This window comes from Caloenas nicobarica, chromosome 2 (genome assembly GCF_036013445.1).
Source record: "Caloenas nicobarica isolate bCalNic1 chromosome 2, bCalNic1.hap1, whole genome shotgun sequence".
Classification (NCBI taxonomy): domain Eukaryota; kingdom Metazoa; phylum Chordata; class Aves; order Columbiformes; family Columbidae; genus Caloenas; species Caloenas nicobarica.
The window spans coordinates 74771926-74795547 of record NC_088246.1 but is presented as its reverse complement, the minus strand read 5'-3'; the positions used below and the strand labels follow the sequence as shown (position 1 = coordinate 74795547).

Here is a 23622-nt window from a genome sequence, read left to right as displayed (position 1 = left end):
TTGTCAGGGTAAGAGGGGGAACATCATGTCCTCTATCTTGGTGAAAGTCAGGGAACCAGAAGATGGTTTCTCCATTGCTTTGCAGTTTGAGGTGTCTGTTACACCCACACAAAATGATTGATCCCATTAAAACTCTTGGCTTGGGCCCCCTTAGTTTATCTGCCACACTCAGTTTTCACACAGGCAAGTGACAACAAAAGGTGCACTACAGCACAGCGTGGAAATCAGGTCCTCCAATTTTAGACAACACAGAAATGAAAGTATATGATAAAGGGCTGTGGAACAGCCCTAACCTCCCAGACAGCACTACCTCCTAGCAAAACCAAATAAATAATGCAGTTTCTCTAGGGAGGCTGGTGTTTGCGTCAGGAAGGTGCCAGATTTGCAGAGTATAAGCACCTCAGGCCAAGCCACCATGGGCCATAAATTTGGCATTTTAGGACATAAATCCAGCAGCTAGTTTAAGCAGCACTGTCTACCTCCAGCCACTCATTCCCCTCTCTCCCTCCCCCTTACATCTGTCATGGAGTGAATCCCAAATCTAGGATCAGACCAAGTCCAAAAAAATAACCCAGGGGAAAAAAAAAAAAAAGTAAAAAATCAAGCAGATGCTTATTCAGCTAGATGAACTCTCTGGTCTATTCACTTCACAGCTGCACAAGCACTTGCAGGGGGAAGGAAGGGCCAGGAGGGGGCATTTTTGGTCAACTTAAATACACACTCAGCTTTGGCCTCAGGATCCACTTCTACATCTCTTATATCAGAGGCACCATCAGCTTATGGAATTGCTCCCCACCACCACCTTATTTTGGGGTTGTTTTTATCCCAGTGAGGATGACAGTCAGACCCCGCAAACAATGGCACCGACAAAACCAAAGAAACAGCGCAGAGGCGGGAACTCCCTAAGGCAGTGCTGCCACAGGAAAAAAGATGAAATTATACCCTTAAATAAGGAAACAAGAGAGATGCAAGTTCAAAGAGCTCTCCAGGGCAAGTACACTGGCAGTCCATCCAGCTCAAGCTTTGAGGTTGTCTTTAGCTGAGGGAAAGAAAGGAAAGCAAGAATGTCCCTTCTGCAAGACTGCGCCAGGGAGGTGCCACAAACACTGAATGAATCCGTCACCATAGCATTAAGGAAATACTTCAACACTCTCTTAATTGTGCTGTTGTGTAAATCCAGGAGGTGAGATGAGCAGAGTCCACCATGTCCAATAACTGTCCATTTGAGCCCCTCTGAGTGACAGCTAGGGGTTAGTTTTGCTCAGTTTGATTCTACTCATTAACGCCTTTTCCCTATTCTCAAAAAAAACCCCAAACCTCTCTCATCCTGTAGGGATTTTCAGTCTGGTTAGCACTAACAGATTGAGGTAAAACAGTAGGGATCTGGTGTTATTGAAGGCACACCAGTTCCACACGCCAGCCTCGCTGGGGTGTTGCCCACAGGCTGCAAGAGGCCACGGGAAACTGATGTTGTCAAGTCCAGGCAGCAAAGGTTCCCTCCCTTTGTCACTGTGGCAAGGAAATGTAAAACTCTGGGATTAAATCCCGATTTGCCACATGAACCCTGTGACAAGCTGACCCCTCTGCAAGCAGATGAGAATAATTTCCACCAAGTTGATAGAACTAAAAGGAGTCAAAAAGCAATACAACCTATTGCTGAAAAATGAAAAGAAAAAACAAACATCAAAAAATCAAAATGAAACAAAAAATAAAACCACAACAAAAAAAAATCCAGCCAAAAAACCGCCCCAAACCAAAACCAAACAACCAAACCAAAAACCCAACATAACCTCTCTACTCTTTCCCCAAATCAGTTTGATCCTGAAGCAGCAATAATGTAGCAGCAAAAATACTGCTGCACTGTGGAAACCTCAGCTAATGATTAAAACTTTCAACAGGTAGCCTCTTAGTATCCGAAATATGCCCCTAAAACAATGTCTTTAAATATTAGCTATTATAATATTGCTTTTCTGGATTAGGCATATACAGTCTTCATACAATTTTAAAATTATGCCCCTTGACTTTCTGAAGGAGAGATCAATAATGCACTCCAGAGCCCACAGTCTCAACCACAGTCTGGTGTCAATTAAATTCACTTGCTGTCAGCAGCCAGAGAAGGTCTAAATAGCTCACCTGACCATAACTCCAACTTCTTAATTTGATGTCATTGATGTTTCCATGGAAAACAATACCAACATCATTCAGAACGTATTCTTCCCTTTCTTTCTCATCATCCAGATACACAGCATCTTCTGCAACAGTTTACCAAAAAGAAATGTTAACACAGTCACTTAAGTTTTTATACAGGATAGATAAAAAATTCTTAGTATATAATACAGTTATCTTTGATGAAAAGTACCTAACTGCCATCAAAGAAAACATTACTTGTTTCAACAGAGTACAAGAATAAGGAGGTAGTGACCCCAGTTAGGAACATGATATACAACTTAAAAGCATGCAAGATGCAAAAATGCTGACAACTCCTGCCTATTTTCTCAGGATCTGTAAAGTATGATTAAAATGTCACATCTTATCAAGAATTTTATGATTACTCGGTACCACTAATTTAAAAGTTGGAGCACCATGACGCAATTCTGCAACCGTACAAACAGATCAAAGAAAAATTTCAAACCTATTAATGTTAATGGAAAACAGCTCAAGTCAAGAGATCTAAAGAAAAATCTGTAGTGCATTAAAAAAATTGGAATACAGTTTTTATAGTTTATTAACAGAAGGGTTTGATTGCTTTTTCTGTACATAAGTTATTGACTGGAGTGTCCTTCCCTTGTGTAGCTTGATTGACCAGCTAATTTGAAGAGAAATTCAAGTGTCCAAGTGAAAACTGGAAGTAATTGGAAGAGATCTTCATCAAAACATATACAAAGGGTACAAGGTATATTGGTCTTATATCAAGAATCAAGATCATATGTATGGACTCTCACTCTGCAAACATGATTCACATATGAAAATAACTCATTATTAATATTCATAAATAACCCTGAACGACAAGAAACCATTCAGACATTCATAGGTAAGTGTGAAGCAGGTCACGATTCTGTGGTGCTAGAATAGTTAAGGATTCTTTTCTGTGCCAATGCTTGTATTTTGAAATTAAGAGATACAGCTTAACAATTAATAGTATGGGAATTAATTAATTTGAGGAAATCAGTAATGTGGTACCAGATAACAAATTAACAGGAAGCAATAACCTCTGACAGTTTGATGCAGGCATGTATAAAACTACCACTCACTACTGCCATAGTGGATGTCTTCAGCTACAGCTTCTTCACTACAGATTACTAGAGGATCATTTCACTTTTAAAAGCCTATTGATTTGTTACATTTTGTTGAAATGCAAATCAGATCTGTACTTCCTTGTAAACCTCATCCTCAAAAGCTCCTTCATTTGCCCATAAAACTCCAATGTGGCTGAAACGAAGCTAAAATCTGAGCCCTCTGAAAAAAAAAAAATCAATGAAAAAACTTATATTGGCTTCAGCTAGGTGAAGGGTTTTGCCAGTCTACACACTGGACTCTGCTGGAAGTTTTGTTTTCTCTGAAGATATATATCGCTATGTTTATACATACAGAAGGGATTATGCATGGATATGTAACATAATGATGTCCGCATTGGTGTGCAAGGAATGATAGGGAAGCAGGTGTTAGATGTAAGAAGCCTCTACTGCATTTGAAGAGATCAGCACTTGCCATTATCCTTTTAGCAGGGTTGCTGTACAGGCTTTGCAGACTACGTCCAAATCCAAGCAAATGGAGAAGCAGCAGGTTTTACTGGGTTTTCCCTAAGGTGGGCAGGTCTGAGAACCCACTCTTGCATGTGGTGGTTTGGTGGTATTCACCCAGCTTTTAAGGGCTGGGTCATCAAGAAGTTTCTTTCTAGGGTTGTCACCACCCACGACCTAGTCAACCTGCACCCAGGCACAGAGTGGAAGATCACAGGTTTATTATATTCAGAGGTTACCAGGTAAAAGAGCTGTAGGCATTTGTGCCAGCAGGGACTCTCATACATATGAAACTGTATATTACATGACTTTTTTGAGGTCCAGCTCCCAGCTCTTAACAAGTTCTGCATAACTTCCCACCAAAAATGTTGCAGATGTTACAGATCATTTAGGTTCTGTTTCACTAGGCTGGATCTGCCTGATTTGCTGACTGAACAACTATATGCATTGACTCACTGAGCTTTGGGTTTTAGGAAAGCATATATGTACAAAAGGTACTGAGAATGCATTTAAAGAAGGAGAACTCACACCTTACATACAGTTACACATTCAGTGGAGTGTGTGCATATGCCTTCTTGACAGCTGTTGTTTTCTTTCAGGGATTAAAAATAACAATATTGATCCGGTTGGTATCAATTGAGATGCTTATGTTATTTTGAGACTGCGTGATCTTTGCTAAATCAGATGAAAATTGATTAAGTTCTCTGTCAATTATTTTAAAATATTTGTGTCTTTTGATAACGTAAAAAGGACTTCTGTGTTTCACAGAGAAGCCAGCTGCTTTGATTTTTGACAGCTTTCACTACCCTTGAGACTGTTTAGAAGAAAATATAAGGCATTTGTGACTACTTTGATGCTAAATGTGCTCTACATAGTACAATTCCTAATTATTTTGTGCAAGTGGAGGCTCATGTCTGACAAACAGAAGAATTCCATGGAAATGTGCTGGGTTTGTTTGTTCTTTTTCTCTATCAGTTTAGGGATTTTTTTACTCACTTCTTTTATCCTGGGAAATTACTAAAACACTAGCAATGCTACAAAGAAGTAAATTAGCCCCTGTGCTTCTCTCTTTGAAGATGGATAAGGTGAAAATACACTTCACATGAAGATGGTACTGCAGGCGGGGAATCCCACTGAATACAAGCTCTTCATAGAAGAGATGAGGAGTGCAGAGAAGCCCTTTGAATTTGGGAAGGTGAATGAGCATGAGAGGTTCCTACCCAGTATGGGGGGACCCCATTCCCAGCACAGCAGCGAGCTGGAGTTAGAAAAGCAATTTCTTCATGCAGAGAGTGACTGCTGAGCACAGCAGATGAGTGGAGGCAGAGGTGCAAGGCTTGCCCCGAGCACCCAGCCACCCTTCAACACGCTCCCCTGGGAATGTAGGAGTGTAAGGCTTGGCTTCCCTGGAACCACAAAGTTCCCAGGGCTCTTGCTGGGAAGAGGACAGCGCTGTGGCAAACATAAAATCATAGAATGTTTTCAGTTGGAAGAGACCCTCAGGATCAACAAGTCCAACCATAACCTAACTCTAGCACTAAAGCATGTCCCTAAGAACCTCGTCTAAATGCAGCTGCAAGGGCTAAATGGAGCTGCAAGAGCTAAATACAATCATCTACAGTCTAATACAGTCATCTACAAAACACACTCCACCTGGGACCGAGCTTAGTATGCTGCCTTGCAACTGCTAGTTCTTGCCTACATTAGTGTAGCAGAAGGATGAAGTTCTGCATGAATTTCACCCACATGGATTCTATGATACAAGAGATCAAATTTAGGATTTAGCTAATAACACCAGAAAATGTTATTGGGCCAAATTTGGATGACTGATAACACGTAAGAGAAGTCCAAACTCAACCACACATTACTAAGCCTCAAACTGTTTTAGGACATTTGAGGCATGTAATCTGAAGAAATGTGCAATTGACTCAATGAAGTTACGATATATTGAATTGCTTAAATACGATGCACCTTACAGAAGGCTTGGGTGAATGAAACACACCTCAGCCCACAGTCTGCAACTTACTCAGATACACTATGCATTTCCGCCCGTGAGAGAGCCACACAAGTCAATAAAAGGTCTTTTCCTGATAAGGACTGAATGTTCCCCAGCAGAAAGTTGCTGGGGCTCAGCGCCTTCTTGGAAAGAGCTCGCAGTATCCAGATCAAAGGAGCCTTTCTCTGCTTTTATGTAGTCTGATACTGCTAAGAGTCAAGTTAAACTCCAAGAAGTTATCCTTAACTACCTGACATTTATATCTTCTGTTTCAGAAATGAAGAGGGCTCCACATCCCCAAAAGCACATCTGTTTTCCCCAACTACGTCAACTTGCTGAAGTAAAGGATGCTGCCTCTCCTCACAGTCTTTACCTTGCTTATTAAGTAATGCAAATCTCACTTGAGTATCTGAAATCTCAAGCCACTAGCTTGCTAAATTCCCAAACGTTTGGGGGTGGTGTATATAATTTTGCAGGATCAGGCCCTGCATCTGCATCTTTGTAGCATTCTTGGTGATCAGCCTTAAACATAGGTAAGGAGATTAAAACATATAAAAGCATATGATGATTTTGTAAGCAAAGTACTCTGTAGCTGGACTGGTATTCAAACTTGTTCTGAAACAGCAGAAAAGAACTTGCATTCCTAACTATGAAGATATGTCGAAACTGAACAACAGTGAGAAAAGGAGTAATAAGAAAGGCACAGATACCTCTGTCTTAAATAAAAGCTCATACCGACACATTGATGTTTCTCCAAAACGATGAGTCGGAAAGCTGCACTAGACACTGACAGAGCCTGTACTCTGCTCCCTGCTATAACAATCCCCATTCATTCCTGGCATCAGCCTTCTCTCTTTTTAATGAGGCTTTTCACTCAGACTTTTCTGCTTAGCTATTAACCCAGCAAACAAGTCTAGGAGATTTCCAAACTATTGTTTTCTCTGCACTTTAACTGCCTGAGCCTTTATACCCTTTTGTCATTCCACTTAACAATCTTTTCCAGCCAGGGGATAAAGCATGGAGAAACAGTCCCTGGTTTTCTAACACAGGGAAAGCAGGAAAAGGCAGATTTAGGAGCCAATTAGCCCAAACTACCTAGGAGTAAAAGCAGGGGCAAAAACTGAGAATAAATCCAAATCCAAATGAAACATGCAGAAAACAAAATCTATGAGAGTCAGCAAGGACCAGGACCTGAAGTCATTGAGACACAGCTGAACACGTAAGCTGGAGACAAAAAATGTGGTTCTCCAGGGGTGACCCTGAGTTGTCTCCCCTGGGCCTAGGGGCCTGCAGCATGTCCTTGCTGCCCCAAGACTCTCTTCTACTTTCCTGAAGCAGAGCTTTTCCGTCAGCTTTGCTGATGGATGCAACTACTACATGTCTCGCTCTCTGCGGATTTGCTCCCACGCTGTGGTTTTAATCTTGCTGGCTTTTGGCCCCATTCAGCTGAGGTGTGAGGGAGGGAGGACACAGGAGAGCAAAGCGCCCATGTGCCATGAACAGATGTGGACCAGTCAGCACACAGAGCTGGTGGGGAAGGTGGTGAGAAGAAGGGGTCGATTTTCCCTTTCAACCCCCTGACTAGCACCTTGGATCAGCCTGTGTGGTCCCAGTCACACCACAATGGGGCAGCCAACCCCCTGCATCACTTTTTTTTTCTTCTCCATGGCTGTATGCAGCCCTAGCTGGTTGTATGCTAGTCATGAGGCAACCTGGGGTAATCTAAGAATCTTTTTCTTTGGGGTTTATCCCTTTCAAGGAGGTGCTGAGTCACTGCATAGTCACTTCACTGGCTAACAAACTGGCTGTTATGAAACTCACGACTAAAGCCAAGGGATACTCTTCTTTGGGGTGGAGAATTGCACCTTCCTAGCTGGAGCTGTGACCGGCTGATGATGCCTTGACAGACCTTGAGCAGTTTTGGCTGCTCGCAGTGGGTCATAACTTCAGCAATGACTCCTTTCTTTCTGTTAAACACTCTCCATCCTCTTCCAGAATAACCTCTTAGCATGCTGATAAGAGGTATCTACCTCTATGCTGCTTTCAGAAGTATCTCGCACTGTCGCGGGGCCTTGGGCCCTGCCCTTCCCACCTATTCCTGCTTAACTAACTCCGCTTTACTCAGCATTAACAGATATATTCCTAAATAATGCATAAGCTAATCACTGCTTATATTCCCTTGAACCAGGGGCAAGTAATGAATTCAGCACAAATCATTCAATGTACTGACAGCAGTGCAGCTGAATAATGGACTCTATTAATGATGCTAAACTTACTCATCACTTGGTAGGATGGCCTTTGTTTGCTACGGGATTATTTGATTCAAATACTCTGGTAAAAACATTGAAAGATGAAGGAAGGGTGGTGGCAGAAGAATATTAAAGTTAGCTGATGACCTGAGTATATGGCAATATTTATGTCAGACTTGGAGCCTTACAAGTGTTGGAAGCTGAGACACTCTGCTGCAGCCTGTCAGAGGGCTGAGCCAAACCTCTCCAGTCCTCCTTGCCTTCTCCATAAAGCCACACACGTAGTTCATTGGGTAAAATACAATTCTGTCAACATAAGAGCTGATTTTAGCCGAGATCCAGGGAAATTAAAAAAAAAAAAAAAAGTTCTTAAATGCACTGCATTATTAAAAAAGGCTTATTTGCAAAATGTTCTGCTCCTCACAGAGGACAGTTACTGCTAATTAGTCACCAGTAAAGGGGAAGTTATAAGGGCAAATGCCATGTAGTGGCAGGAAGGCACCACCAGTAATGCCACATCAGGCTGACTCCACCCAACCTCTGCAGGAGCAGCAGCTCCTGTTGAATTCCTGCAGGCTTTTAGCTGCAAATGTTTGATTCTAAATGTGGCAGTCAGCAATGTAACTCAATAGAACATGGGACTCTGCCACATACTGCCCCACACCAGATCCTGGAAAAAAAACACGTCCATATCGACTTGTCAGTTTAATATGCACAGGCAGGCAGGAGGCTCATGCCAATGCCTTTAATGTCAGAGCAAAACCTTGGTGCATATTTACTACAAGAAATTACTGTTCCCCAGCCTGACAGACTTGCCTCTTGGCAGAGTTACTATAGAATTTCCAGACCCAAACTGGCATGTATCCAGCCTCCTTGGTACCAAACTTCCCTTCCTGGACCACCTGTCCCAAAGCCTGATGAGACCGGCAGCAGAACGTGTGAACCTTTGACTCTGATAAGGTACTTACGCTGGCACCATGGATTGAACAGGATGTAAGTGTCTGTTGCAGGGTTTCTGTGTGTCCGGAGGATGCCAAAGGGAGTCCAGACAGCAACATACAGGCGAAATTTCCCAACAATGCAGGTGGCAGAGGACATGATGGAGAGGCGAACAGAGTTGCTCTCCTTGTGGGTAATCTTGGCTCCCCACTCGCCAGGTTTCAGCACATCACCTACCAGGATCGGGATGTAGGTGCCTTTGTTTTGCTGCGGGTAGCGACCTGGAGAGAGAGAGGGGGTGATAACTCCATGAAGAGGCTCACCTTGTTTTTACAATCTGTTCATTTCCTGGCAGTTCTCTATCCCTTTGTCTATTTTCAACAGAGGTGGCAAATTTTAGTGGGCAGAAACCACCTACCTCCCTCATTACTTCACACAGTGCCTGGTCACTTGGCAGTACAGCCACATGAATACATGCAACACCTCCCAGCGGGCAGCCTGTGCAGACACCCCCACCTGTCTCACTCCAGCAAGCTTTGGTCTCACTGGCTCGGGCACTGCGAGGACTGTAGCCCTGGCAGCAAGAACAGGGGTTGTCCCAGGATTTCCATGCTCACCATTGTTTGTCCTTGCCTTGGTGTCAGCTACACTGTTGGTAAGTGTGGGTAAGAGCCCCTTCCTCAGTGCAGATGCACTCACCACCCTTGCTGCTAGTATGGAAGCGCCCACTGGGACACAGACCTCAGTTTTGGGGCTGTTTAGCAGAGCAGAGCCTTGTTCTTCTTACTGCACTACTGAGCCAACAAGCAGAGATCAAGTGGTCTTTCGAGCAGCTCCACATAGATGGAGGAAATACAAGTCTATCCACCAGCAGATACCCAAAACTCAGTTCCTCCTGAGTGTCTGCTCCTCATGGATGGAGTGGGAACCAACTTTGGACACCCAGAATACAGATGAGCACACTGGAGCTGGATAGCCAAACTTTCTTTGCAAGCAATGGGTCCCATAGCATGACACACTGCCAAAGTACTGCACATGATAGCCTACCTCATAGTAAGACCAATCACACCCCAGAGAAGCCTGCTTAACTCTGCCAACTATAAAAAGCATCTAGATGGATAGGCTACAGGTAAGCATGTACGCTGCCAGGATTCAAAGTTGTGTGAGGATCCACCCTTTGAGCCTGAGGTAGAGCCAAATTCTATCAGAAAGTAAACCAGCAGTGTAGACAGGAAAAGGCATTTGTGAGAAGGCTGAGTTCCTTATCTCATTCTCAAATTTATCCTTTGTTTCATATTTTAGGCTGAAATTCAGACTCTGTTATTCAAAAACAAAGTAATGAAAAGTATCGATGGCAGACGGAGAGACAGACTTCTATATTTTTCATTCCTGCTATTTAAGAACTTCAAAATTAAACTCACAAGGGTGTTGATTTTCCTGCTTGCTTATTTTTATACAGCTGATGCAGACAAAATCCCAGATCTGAACAATGTTACATTCTGGGAAAGGACAACTCCAGTTTTGAATGTGAAGCTTGCGATCTGCCATGACTTTCGTGTTTCTAAGAAATCTGGGGCTACTGTACTTCATCCAAGAGATTATTCAGTGCACATGAATTTCTATTTTGCAGATGTTCAGTGCACATAAATGGCCCACTTTGCCCTGTTGGCCAGGCATGCTGTAACCCATGAAACCCATTCAGATCAGTGAGGGATGCAACAGAAGGAAAAGACCTACAGAAGAAAAAAGGACTAGAATAAGAAAGCAAAATCAATAGAAAACACTAGAAGATAAAGCACTGGACACTTCAAATACAAGCCATCAAAGGAAAGCCAGCCTAGAGAGAAGAGCCTATAGAGGTAACAGAGATGAGAGTCTTGTGCCTGCTAACAATTGCGATCTGAGAGCTGAACATATTTTTGTTCTTTGTAGTGCAACTGGGTATGACCCAGCTTGCCTCTGCAGTTGATATTTTGCTTCTAGTTTTGACATAATAATTTTTTTAAAAAAGCAGTCCACACAAACGAAGAAGCAGAGCAAACCAAGTAATTGAACTGACATCCTTGAAGACCGTTAACAAGTGCTACTTTTAAAAATAACTCCCTTACCTCCTTCAGAAAGGTGAGAGCAGGGAGAGATTACTATTTTAACATGCTTAGGAACTGACATTATTATCTTCACTGGAAGCTGCATGTCGGTGCGGGAGCCTACTGGGACAGAAGGAGCTGTGCTGTGGCACGGCCTTTGCACCACCATGTCCATGTGCATCACATGCATGCGGGGAGGCTGGAGAATCACTCTGCAGCAAATCTGCCTATAGGAACCAGCTAAGATCTCAAAGAGGCCATAAGGCCTTTGTGAGACATCCTTATGGAAACCTTGTCACTGGCACCTTGTAGCTGGTTCAGCAAAACACCAAGCCCCTGTTATTTCCACTTTTCTGAAACCTCAACGTGCAAAACTCCATTTGCCCTTCCAAACAAAGGTCCTTCCTGCATGCAAAGCCACAAGACACCCTAATATACCTGCCACTTGACAAGGGAGCACCTATAGGCTGCTGCTGAGGAGTACGCAAGATCCTTTCAGCCCAGAGCCCATACTGCTCCCACGCAGTAAGAGAAAGAGGCCATTGCACCGTCTTGCTCACCCACAAAGGGAAGATACTCTGGGGTATTGCCTGCATCCTGCAGACATAGCAGGGATGCCAGGGAATGGATATCCTAGAAGTCAAAGTAATTTGCAGATGTTACAAACAGTAAATACAAGAAAGCATTGTTTGCTTCTGACAGACAAGCAGGGTTCAGTGCTTGTTAGCAATTGCATAAATCCTGAGCTGAGGAAGCCTGGTAAGATGGGCAGAGCCCTCAAGAGTACAGTCAGCCATTTCTAACATTTTCTTTGAAGAGAGGACAGATTCCCTAATCTTCGGGAAAAAAAAAAAAGAAAAAACAACACAAAATGCAAATGGAGGAGTAAGGGAATTATTACGTCTGATAGGATCTTGTGGAGCTGAATTGTAATCAAATATCTAGACACCTGACAGCACCAGCCACACTAGTCTCATATATACACGTCTGTTGGCTTGATACTAGAGCACTATAAAGCTGAGTAACTTTGGCATTACATGCTAAGGTTTCTGGCGAAAGAATCCTTACATAGGTTCAGTACTATGTTTATCAACATTGCAGAGAAGTCCTCTCGGGATGGCTTTGCCATTTGTTTTTTATCTACATCTTGAGCACACATTTCTGGCTGCACTGGAAAAGCAGGGCCAGCTTTGGCTCATAGTTGGGATATCTGCAATGTCAGCCCTTTCTCAGAAGGGATTATGTGCAACGGTGGTTTCATTATCTGGGTTAGGGTCTCTAAGGAAGAAGATTCAATATTATCCAAAGACTCATCACCAAAGGCTTGCAAATGCCTGGCAGAATGATCTCTGCAGGGTCTCTGGTGATAACCCAACCCATGGAGAGGCAGGAAGGTGTTTGGGTGCATGTCAGGACCAGGAGCCATGTAGAGAAGATAAACTGTTTTTATGCTGACAGGAGGGTAGGGTACATCTGCCAGCAGCGTCAGCTGGCTCAGGATCCCTCTCTCTCTCTCATTTACTCCAGGAGCTGGCAGCCTGAACCATGCTCCACAGCCAGTTCTTTGTGGTTGTCTCACTCTCTGATGCTCACATGTGCTTTGGGTGTAGGAGGCCCTGGCCCTCAGTCGAGGACATTTCACAGCCAATTGCTCTGTGAAAGACAAAGGCGTTGCATGACATCATGCTGTTGGGATGTCCCTGTCCGCTCTCTCTAACAACACACACAAGTGGGAAAATCCAGCCTGAGAATTCAGAAAAACTAGAGGTTGCTGCGCATCTACCATCAGGCATAGGGTGAATTTTTTATAGGCTCCTTTTGCAGCTCAGAAGGTGTCAGGCACTGAACCGGAGCTGCTGACTGTCTTGCCTTTGAGGTAGGAGAGGACAGGAGAGAATTCACAGTGGCCCTCTCTCATAGGGCTCCAACTCTCCACATTTTAATGTTAGGTATTGAGCCACAATACTGCCAGAAGGCGTTATTTCACAGAAATCCCCCTTTTACCGAAGGTTTAATGGCCCAAACAAATCTATTTTCCCTGCTGCACAGTACACAGACCAACCCTTACATACTTTTCTTATCCTTTTTTAATCCACCTTGGTTTCTGTAGCTGTCCAAGCTGGGCTCCTAAAGCTCCTGCTCCCTTCAGCTGCAGTTCGGCTCAGTTCTACTCCTCCTGGGGTTTCCAGGAGCCCAGGAAAAGAGGAGCAAAATAGCTGCTGTTGCTACTAAAGGAGCTCAGGTCTCCCTCAGAGCTGCATCACAAGGCTTTGAAAGCAAATAAATATGAGTGGAGGTCTACATGGTGAAATGTACCATGACTGAAGCATGTGTGAATATAGGCATGTATGAGATGCCCCTCACACCACATACACTTCACAGTGGCAAAAAATCAGAGAGCCGTGTTTGTTAAAGCTTGCCAAAGTCTATTTACACAGCAGCAAAAGAATGAGCCGTGTAAAACACAGAACCGTGGCCACACACACGCATTCACAGTGAGTTATTTTTAACATATGCCTCAGCTCCTTAGCATGTCAGCTCCAGACTTGTCAGGCATGAAGGCAAGCTGTGTTTAATTCTGGGTGAAACTGCCACGCCAGAGAGAGATCTGCAGCAACAGAGGGAGGGTGAGAGGTAGGTACAGCAAGTTCAGTCAGCGAAACACGAGCGCTCCTCCTTCAGCTATCCAAGTCTGGGACTGTTCCTTCAAAGTGACTAACAGGGCCGAGGTCTTGCTCAGATGATACACCTCCTCCTCCTCCTTCTCCTTCTCCCCTGCCCAGTCCCTTGAAGCCCCTATCTCCATCTAGTTTAGTTTTTCCCCAGGGGACATGCATGCTGCTGTATGGCGTGCGTGCATTAGACAGCTCCCAAATGCCACTGTTGAGTTAGCACCATGCTGCCAGCACAGCCACTGGAGAGACCGATGGGTGCTCTTGGGAAGGCCCTACACAAGTGAGTAGATGTTTTTCTTTCAGCAGGGAGGAGGGGAAATTTGGCATCACAGAGACTGGAGATATAGTGAGGACAATTCAGAGGACAATTCTTCTCTGGTGGAAGTAGGATAACTCAGAAGAGAGGGAAGTGTACACAGCTATTTCTCAATAGTCTTTTTAGGAACCCTCCTTAGAAAATTGTGTTTTAAAGGAGTCGAGGAATCTGTCTCCTTTTGGGACATACATTACATATGGTAAGACTGACAATTTTCCTGTTAGGTTCATTTATTTTACCTAGATACAATCTTTCATACAAAGGGTAAAGAATCTATTTCAATGCCAGCCCTGGAAGTCTAATAGTTGTGACAGGCTGATAAATAAATTTGAGCTGGAAACCACAAGTACAGTAGCTGTGTAGCAGAGGTAAGCCTTATTGTAAAAAGCAGTCTGGAGAGGGGTGTTTGCACACTGGGACCAAGCCTTATTAGTCACTATGAATAACTACAAGTGTCAGAAAAACAAAGAGGAAAGAGGAAAGAGGAAAGAGGAAAGAGGAAAGGAAGAACAAGGGAAAGAAGAAGAAGGAAGGGAGAGGAGAAGGAGAGGAGAAGGGAAGTGAGGAGAGAAAAGAGAAGATGAGAGAAAAGAGAAGAAGAGGAGAGAAAAGAGAAGAAGAGAAGAGAAAAGAGAAGAGGAGAAGAGGGGAGAAGAGGGGAGGAGGGAAGAGGAGGGAAGAGGAGGGAAGGGAAGGGAAGGGAAGGGAAGGGAAGGGAAGGGAAGGGAAGGGAAGGGAAGGGAAGGGAAGGGAAGGGAAGGGAAGGGAAGGGAAGGGAAGGGAAGGGAAGGGAGGGGAAGGGGAGAGGAGAGGAAAGGAGAGGAGAGGAGAGGAGAGAGAAGGGAGAGAGAAGGGAGAAGAGAAAAAAAAAAAGAAAAGAGAGTCTAATAAAACCCAAACAATCAAAACAAGCAAGAAGGAGAAACATATTTTTCTAAAAATCATCGGTGTCTGTAAACCACTACTTTAATATTACACCTGGGTTCTTCCCACCCTCAACACCCATTGCCCTCAGAAGCACTGAATATGAACTTTGAAATGTAGGAAACCCAAGTATCTTGAAATAATTCTTGCTTTGGCTGCAGCTAGGAATAACATCTGACCACTCTGTCCCAGAAGTGAACGATTCTAGTACTTTATAGTCATAAAACACACAGCAGAGTCACGTACCTTAGCTACTAAAACCATTAAAAAATACAGATAGATTTTACGTGCCACTTGATGCTGTAGCAATAGTGCAAAAGCAGAGCATAATAAAGACAAAGATTCCTTTGTATGAAATATTGCAATTCATAGAGCACCTCAAGGGACTCCCTCCTCTCTGTTCCTCTAGGGCCTGGCTGGGAATTACAGAGGGGAGCAAAAAAATATCCCAGTGCCTTCATTCAGAAAGTAAATTTTATTGTTCTTTGCTAAGAGCTGGCATACAAGCCTCTTCTCTGGAGTAAATTTCTAGGAAATGCATTCCACTGCTAATACATTATTCTTTCTTCTGCAAAATGGGACTCCATGTTCAGACAGGTGTTTCTGTATCATTGTTCAGTTTTTGTAGTTCTTTGTTAAACAGGCATATAGTGATTTAATAAACTTTCAGCACTGTGTTACATACCAGCACCAACAGACTTTTCCACCAGCACTAAAGTTAGTTGCTCTTGTATAATGCCAAGAAGGCTCCTAAAAAAATCAAGATCCAACTTTTTTCCAATGAGCAACTTTTTCCCAGAGGCAGAACTCAGCTCAACATCCCATCTGAGGTGCTGGGGGACACCTCATGTCCCAGCCATTCCATTAGCTACCACCTCCCCTGCCCCAGAGCTGCTGAGGAGGACAGGTGACAGCAAGGGTAGCAATACTTCCCACTAAGACAGATTTACTGCCTGGCAAAAGGAACAAAACCTCAACCTTCCTGGAATAACCCATGTCCCAACATTGCTGTGAAATTAGATAAAGGCTGTGGACACTATGAAGAGCTCCACTGATTTTGTTGTGGGTGTTCTGAATTGGACCCTTGGTTATTTAGTTGTATTTAGACGCCCCCTCGACTATAAGTGGGAATGTAGTGTCACGTAAATAAGCCATATAGGATCAGCTACAACATCTTTATGTTCTTAGCTGCTTTCTTGTGTTTATAACTATTCCTCTGGAGCAGGCCTGGAAAGACTGTAGAAAAAGGAGCAGTAAGTCTCTGCTCTCATCTCAGGCCAAAAGGCAATGATTTATAGGAGCCTGAGGAGTGCATGTGGGTGGGTGCATGGGTGCCCATGCATGCACATGTCTGGAAAGGTAAGAGTAGCCTGGCAGACCGGGATTTATGATCATTCCAGAAATATGCCAATGAATAAAATGTTCATAATAATATTTAGGGCTAGACCAATATATATGGATTTATGAAGCCATTTAAGGAAAATACAAATAGACAACAATTTATGAGGAAGTGGGGAAATATATCATTAGAGTAAGGATGCAACATATAAACTCATCAACCACTCTAGGATTTACAGCCATGTACAGGAAACTACTATTAAAAGCAAGACTGAAGGCCATATAAGCCCATCTAATCATTCATCTCCTTTTCAGAAAAATCAGTGCTGGTGCAGCAGTGACTGTGGAAACTTTGCAGCACTCATGCCAAACTGGCTGCCTCAGATGCAGGAGCCGTGCTTGGACAGGCTGAGCCCTACACTGTAGAAAGCCAAGAGCAGCACAAAGTGTCTCCATCACCATGAAGGTGGTAGTCAGGAGAGATCAAGATGGGTGAAGGAGTCATTGGCTCCTCTGGGCTCCCTGGGGCTCCATGCAAACTGCAATTGTTCCTGCTGTGGGGAAGAGGATGTAAGCACAGCATCTACAGCTCTCTTGTGGCTCTTTCATCTTAATCCCAGACCAATAAAATGAGTATTTCCCCAGGGGTGATGCTCACCTTGCCTCCTATTAAAGCCAGGAAATGGGCTGCGAGGAAGGAAATATGTAGTGATGGAGCAGCTCCGAAACAACAGGTACTGAGGCAGGGCTGCAGTCCAGCATGAGACCGGAATAACATCCTGCTACTCTTTATAAGCGGATAATTTTCCATGTGGATTTTTTGGCACATTCATTGTTTTCCATACTTTGGCAGACAAGTATGGTCCTAGTTTGATGAAGCATTATGTGCAAAACTGAATTATAATAATTCACGTTAGCACTTCATCCAATTTCACTGATGATGACTCTATGGAAAACAGTCTGTTAAAGTAAAAAGGACTTTAGTCATAAGGAACCATCAAAGAAGAATATCAGTAAAAGCAACTTCCAAGAGGCTGGAGTGAATTATTTATATATTTACACATATATATTTGTTTATATAATTTTGCCCATGAATTACAGACTCTGTGTGAATGGTCTTAAAATGGACTGCGGATTAAAAGAGATTGTTAGTAAAGATTGTTCTGTGAGTGTTTCAGACCCACTTTCAAAAGATGCAAGAAGCATTTGTCCCAGGTACCCTTGATTCATTATCAATTAGAAGGATTACGCAGTCTCTACTTGTTTTACTCGCTTCATTAATCATCTTTTTAATGATGCAAAAGAAGCAAAAATAGGAGCAAAGAAAAGAGACCTAAACTAAATTTTAGAGAATAGAGGAAATAGAATAGTTCTGCACACGCACAGAATCAAGTCATTACCACTGCCTCATTTTTCAGGAGCAAAATTAGCCTTTAACGGACAAAAATTCTGTGATGATTTAACGTCAATGCTGGGAAATTTCCAGTGCTGGGAACTTATAGTTTCTGAACAGCTTTTTATGGTGCTATTGTACAAACAGCCCTCAGTGTTGGTACAGCCCTGCAAAAAGAGATGTTGAGTTTTCCCAGCTCCAGCTGAATTCCCTGGGAGCCAAGGTCAGCCATCCCTACCAAAAGTATCTTTGTACCTTGTGAGAACAGCACCTTGAAACACCCAAAAGATTCTACAGCTTGTAGACAGCATGGTCCACATTGTTTGAAGTGATCTCCCTACCTTTGGAGATACCCAAAACCTGTCCCTAGGGCGAGTCCCTGAGCAGCCAGAGCAAGCTGGACCTGCTTTGAGCAAGGGCTTGGACATGAGGCCTCCAGAGGTCCCTCCAACCTAGGTTATCCTACTGTTCTGCTGTACCGTTTGAAGTCTGCTTGGGCACAGAGAGTGCTCTTTGGAAAGGTAATTTTACAACCATCTGCCCATGTTTCTGTGTGTCCATCAATTTAATCCCTCAAACTCAGCACCTTCCTAGGAGATATAGCCCTTGTTTTCTTGAGCTCAAGCTGTGTCTGCTGTATGGCTGTGGCCTGAGCCAGTCCCTTGGTGTAGCTCCTGCCTGACAGTACCGCAGAGCAGGTCTTTGGTGATCTTGAAGTCAGACCTTGCTCTATGGGGGAGAGTCAATGGGAGAAAAAAAAAACTATCTAGAAGAGAGTTGACCCTGTTTTAAGACAGCAGGGATAAACTGCAACCCGATGCAGCCTAGGTGACAGATTTTGGACTGGGCTCTGGCTTTCAGGCAGCTGACACTATGAGAGGTGGATGACTGCTCTTCAGGCAGAAGAACAGAAAAAACCTGGATGTAAATGGACACGGCTCCCCATCACAAAAAGTTTAAGAGCAGAGCACAGAAATCTTGAGCACTCTGTTCCCTTTCCTAAGTACAGGAAACCCCTTCTTTCTCCCCTTCAGGGCATTAAATATTGGACTTGCCAATAAAAGGAGAGGTAGCAAGGGTCAAGCAGATCATCTCTGGATAATTTCCTTCTCCTTTGCAGACTGTTTTTGTTTTGGTTTTTTGTTGCTAGCCTCTGAGAAAAAAATGTACTGTGTTTTCACCACATGTACATAAAAAGAAACATTTGTGGAGCACTGTGTATTAACCAGTTCCCAGAAGAGGAGCTTGAACATCTCTGAGCTATAATAAATTCCTTGTAGCAAGAGGGCAGTGGTGTTCACAGAAACAGACACTTAAAAAGCAGGGAAGGGCAAAAGCATTATATACTATCCTGTATATGCAGCACTTTCCTTCAGCTGATTGCCAGATACCACACACGGGACATCAGCATTACTGTTCCCATTTCACAGTAATAGCGAAGAATGGGGAGGAGAAGTCAACCACAGACTCAGGGCTGACTCCGAAGTCATCATTCAGAGCTGAGTTTGTTGCAAAGTCTCCCCTGGCATTTAACCCCATTCCTACTGTGGCTGAGGATGAAGGGATTTTTATCCCCGATTAGAGATTCAAGGTACAAACCATGGACAGATGTGTTAGGAAAAAGCAACAGGAAAATAAGTGAATATGTTCTCTTAAGTGGACTGTGCAACATCAAAAGAAGTGTTAAATTTCTTCTCCCAATATAGAATATCTGATTAAAACAAATGCAAACTGCACACAATGCAATAAAAAACAAATGTTCCATTTTCCACTTCTTCTTGCTACAGCTGTTTGTTTTAAACATATAAAGATTAAGGGAACAGTCTTGAATTTAATTAAATCCCAAAAGAACTAATGATATTTATGCATATTAAATTTTTAAAGGCACTTGTGGCTGTTCAGCCAATCATTCACTGGACTGTCATAACATGCCTCCCAACCCTAATTTAAATTAGAAAGAAGAGACCCATGAAAAAAAATGAGCAGACAGTAACCTTTTCACTGCACATATGTTTAAGAGATAAATGCTCATCTAGGTTTAAAATGCAACAAATCTAATAAATAGCCACATCATCATAATTCAACTGTGGAAAAAAATCGATGTCACAAATTTTGGAACTGCATCTCTCAGGAAAGTAAATTAAAACGTCAATTCAAACCTACTTTAAAGAGTTTATAAGGGAAACATTGACGTCTTAACACAGAAAGTCCCAGATCACTCTGGATGAAGCTGGGGCTTTCCCAGAGCTGTGATGTAGGGAGCAGTATTCAGTGGGGCCATCTTGGGAGCACAGTAGGAGGCTCCACTCTGTCACTTGGTGTCCTTCTTCTTTAGCGAGGTCATAGAATCATTTCGGTTGGAAAAGATCTTTAAGATCTTTGAGTCAAACTGTTAACCTAGCACTGTGAAGCCCGGCTCTAAACCATATCCCTAAGGACTTCATCTATGTGTCTTTTAAACACTTCCTGGGATGCCATTCTCTGGTCCTGTACCTTCACTAAGCCAACAGGACCTGGGGCTCTGATGAAGAACTCTCAGTGTGAAGAAAAATACTTTCTTGCTCTTTTTGCAGTAAATCAAGAAAGCCTCTGATGTGCCCCTGAGTAAGTCTCTGGTCCAAAGATACAATCTCTAAACCTCCCTTGTTACCAAGTTGGCTGTAAATCACAGAATCACAGAATCATTCCAGTTGGAAGAGGCCATCAAGATCGAGTCCAACCATAGCCTAACTCTGGCACCAAATCGTGTCCCTAAGATCCTCATCTACACATCTTTTAAACACCACCAGGGATGGTGACTCAACCACTTCCCTGGGCAGCCTGTTCCAATGCTTCACAGCCCTTTCCATGAAGAAATTTTTCCTAATATCCAATCTAAATCTCCCCCCAGCACAACTTGAGGCCATTTCCTCTCGTCCTATCACTTGCCGCTCAGGAGACCAAGCCCCTCCATGCTACACCGTCCTTTCAGGTAGTTGCAGGCAGCGATAAGGTCTCCTCTCAGCCTCCTGTTCTCCAGGCCAAACAGCCCCAGTTCTCTCAGCTGCTCCTGATCTGACTGGTGCTTCAGACCCTTCACCAGCTTCGTTGCCTTTCTCTGAACTCTCTCCAGCATCTCAATGTCTTTCTTGTAGTGATGGGCCCAAAACTGAACACAGGATTCAAGTTGTGGCCTCACTAGTGCCACGTGCAAGGGGACAATCACTTCCCTAGTCCTGCTGGCCACGTTATTGCTGGTACAAACACATGGGCACACTGCTGGATCATGTTCAGCTGGCTGTCAATCAGCACCCCCAGATCCTTTTCCACCAGATGCAGGCTGCGAAGTTGCAAGGCCTCCTATTCTTCCACCCTGTGTAATTTTCCCACCTTGCATACTCAACGTTTTGTTAACCCAGTTCATACATAGTCATCTCTCCTACCTCAAACAACAGACTCCTCCTCCCTGCATCTCCTAACACTAATAAATTATGTTTCCCGTTCCACCTACTTGTCAGAATTGCCATACGGCATTAACTAGAGATAAATTTGAAAGCTCAATAAAGTACAGCTTTTTGCTAAACAGAAAGTCCCCAATTCTGCTCTTCTTCTCTCACAAGCAATTCTGCTGACTTTCTCGTGTAAGGATTCAGATCCTGTTTAGAAAAGCTCTTCCTTGCCTATGGTTAAGCCTGTTTTTATGGTTTATCAATCATAACAGGAAAACTCCCAGACATTAAGTACTGCTGTGTTCCTGTTTATGAGAGACTCTTCAACCTTACTTTGCTGATATGACACAGCCTTCACCAGGCACTTACCTATCAAATACTCCAGCCAGAATTGGTCCGTCTCTGGCTTATAGGGCCGGTTGAAGTCAATTTGAATTTGGAAAAGCTGTCCCCGACGCACTATCAGCTTGGGGCTGTAGTACTTATCAGTGTGGTGCTGCTGCTTGTTGATCTCATGGGGCTCCTTGAACATCTGAATATCCACAACACGCAGGTAATCTGCAGAGACACATAAATGAACAGAGAGGAAAGGAGTCAGTATATCGGAATGTCAACATGGGTATCAACATAATGAGAAGCCCTGTCCTCCCCTTCCCCAGTGTTGCCTCATCAAGGAACACCATGCAATGGAGCATGCTGGATCTGTTCAGGGTTTACCTCCTCCTGGCTGAGCAGGGACCCATGGACTGACACTTCTCCATCCACCTGCCATTTTCACAGAGGCTGCAAGGTTTCTAGTGAATGATGAAAACAATTGCAGAAAGGGCAGGTTGCTATGGGTAGAAAGATTAATGTCCCCAGGGAGAGCTGGGCTCCATCTTTCCTTTGGCATTGGCTTTCTGCAAGTCTGGGCCTTGCTGTCACAAGTTTACCAGTGCAAACAGTGGATCTTTGACAGCTGTGGCTTCATGTCTCCCATCTTGCAGCCCTTCATTTGTAAAATGCAAATTCACAGGGGGTTTGTGATGTTTAAATATATTAATGTTTGCAAAGCGCTACTACTATTGCGTGCTGAAGAGCCTGAGAGGGAGATAATGATCTTGCATTCAGCCAAGAGCTTGGATTGTCTGTATTAAATAAGTTTTTGGTGTACTGTATGTGTCTAGACTCAGCTTCTCAGTACACCTCCACTGCTATTACTGTCTTCTTATGAAAACTAAATATAACATTACAGTATATAATTACAGCATAGAGTTATAGGGAAACAGCAGTAGGTATCTATAACATGCATGGGCAAAACTTCACTCCCTTCAAATTAGGGCTGTCTAAAGGGTTATAGCCTACCACTGCTAGAAGTTAGTCTGCTCAGCTAATGACCATTGTGGGGTGGCATTGGGATAGCCAAAGGCACTTGCAGTCACCACAAACTACATGACTGCACCGTACCGGGAATGTTCACAATGGGAGTCTTCTCACAGAACAAGCAACTACATGAAAACAAACTGGACATCATTCTTTTGCCTGCATACTTGGGCAGATAATCACAAAACCTCTATCAGGAGGACCATTAGTGCTCACCACCAGGAGAGAGATAGGAGCGTAAAGCTTGATTTGCAGCTCTCAGCTTGTCTTTCCAGGTGCTGACAGTTAGAAACTAGATAATTCCTGCATTTTATACTGATGATACAGAGCCAAATTCATGCCTGGCAAAGAGAGGTGTGCATTTACAGCAGCTGGTGGAGCTGTGTGTACTCCTGATGGTGGCTAATTTGGCCTGCAATTGAGTACACTGTGAGCTGGAATGATGCGCTCAGCTAATGAGTTGGATATTTAAGTCACTGTGGACTGTACGAGGCCTGTTTCACAGAATCTCAGGCAACAGCTTTGCATGCTGCTCTTCCTTGAAGGTAGGGAGATGTTGCATGGTGGCCGGCTCTGGACAAGCAGTAGAGCAGCTCCCTCTGGGATGCGCAGACTCCAGGCTACTGCAGCATATGCCTCAGCCCTGCCCTTCTGCAGGGATATGTTCCAGATATCAGCAGAGCCCCACAGGCAGCAACTCCCCTGGACACCAGTATGGCCCTCCTGCCCCAGTCAAGCCACCCAAACTGGCCTCTGGGTCCCAGATGACAGAGGGGGAAATAAGGGCAACAGGAGCAGGTCCTTCTTGTGCATTGTCACCATCAGCTGGGAGGAGAAGGGAGGGGAAGGGCAGGGCAGGAAAGGGAAGGGATAGGAAGGAAGCTGAGGATCCTTTTATGGAGAAGCCTTGGAAAACTGAACCTAAACCCATCCACCTCCTGCTAACCCTAATCTGTGGAAAGGCTGGAATACCCTGTTGAATCCTGAGGCAGGCTTAAAGTCCCATGGCAATGTTATTGTTATCCTCCATTTAATTCACTAGGCTTCTGGAGTAACTTTTGTAGATCCCTGCTGGCTTTAGTGCTGGCTGAAGTTACAGAGATGGTTTTTGTGTGAAACATTAAATGCGTTTTGCTCAGAAATCATTCTCGTTGCTCCTCTGCGAAGTGGGGCAT

At 43.8% G+C, this 23622-nt stretch overlaps 1 protein-coding gene across 1 annotated transcript in view; it reads right to left on the bottom strand.

Moving 5' to 3' along the window:
- Positions 1–23622, bottom strand: part of F13A1 (coagulation factor XIII A chain) — a 61196-nt gene that overhangs the window by 32609 nt on the left and 4965 nt on the right. The window contains exons 3-5 of the mRNA XM_065630032.1: positions 21455–21643; positions 8954–9205; positions 2134–2252 (exon numbers count right to left, since the gene is read on the bottom strand). Coding sequence (XP_065486104.1) covers positions 2134–2252; positions 8954–9205; positions 21455–21643 — 560 coding nt within the window. The remainder of the gene's footprint in view (positions 1–2133; positions 2253–8953; positions 9206–21454; positions 21644–23622) is intronic.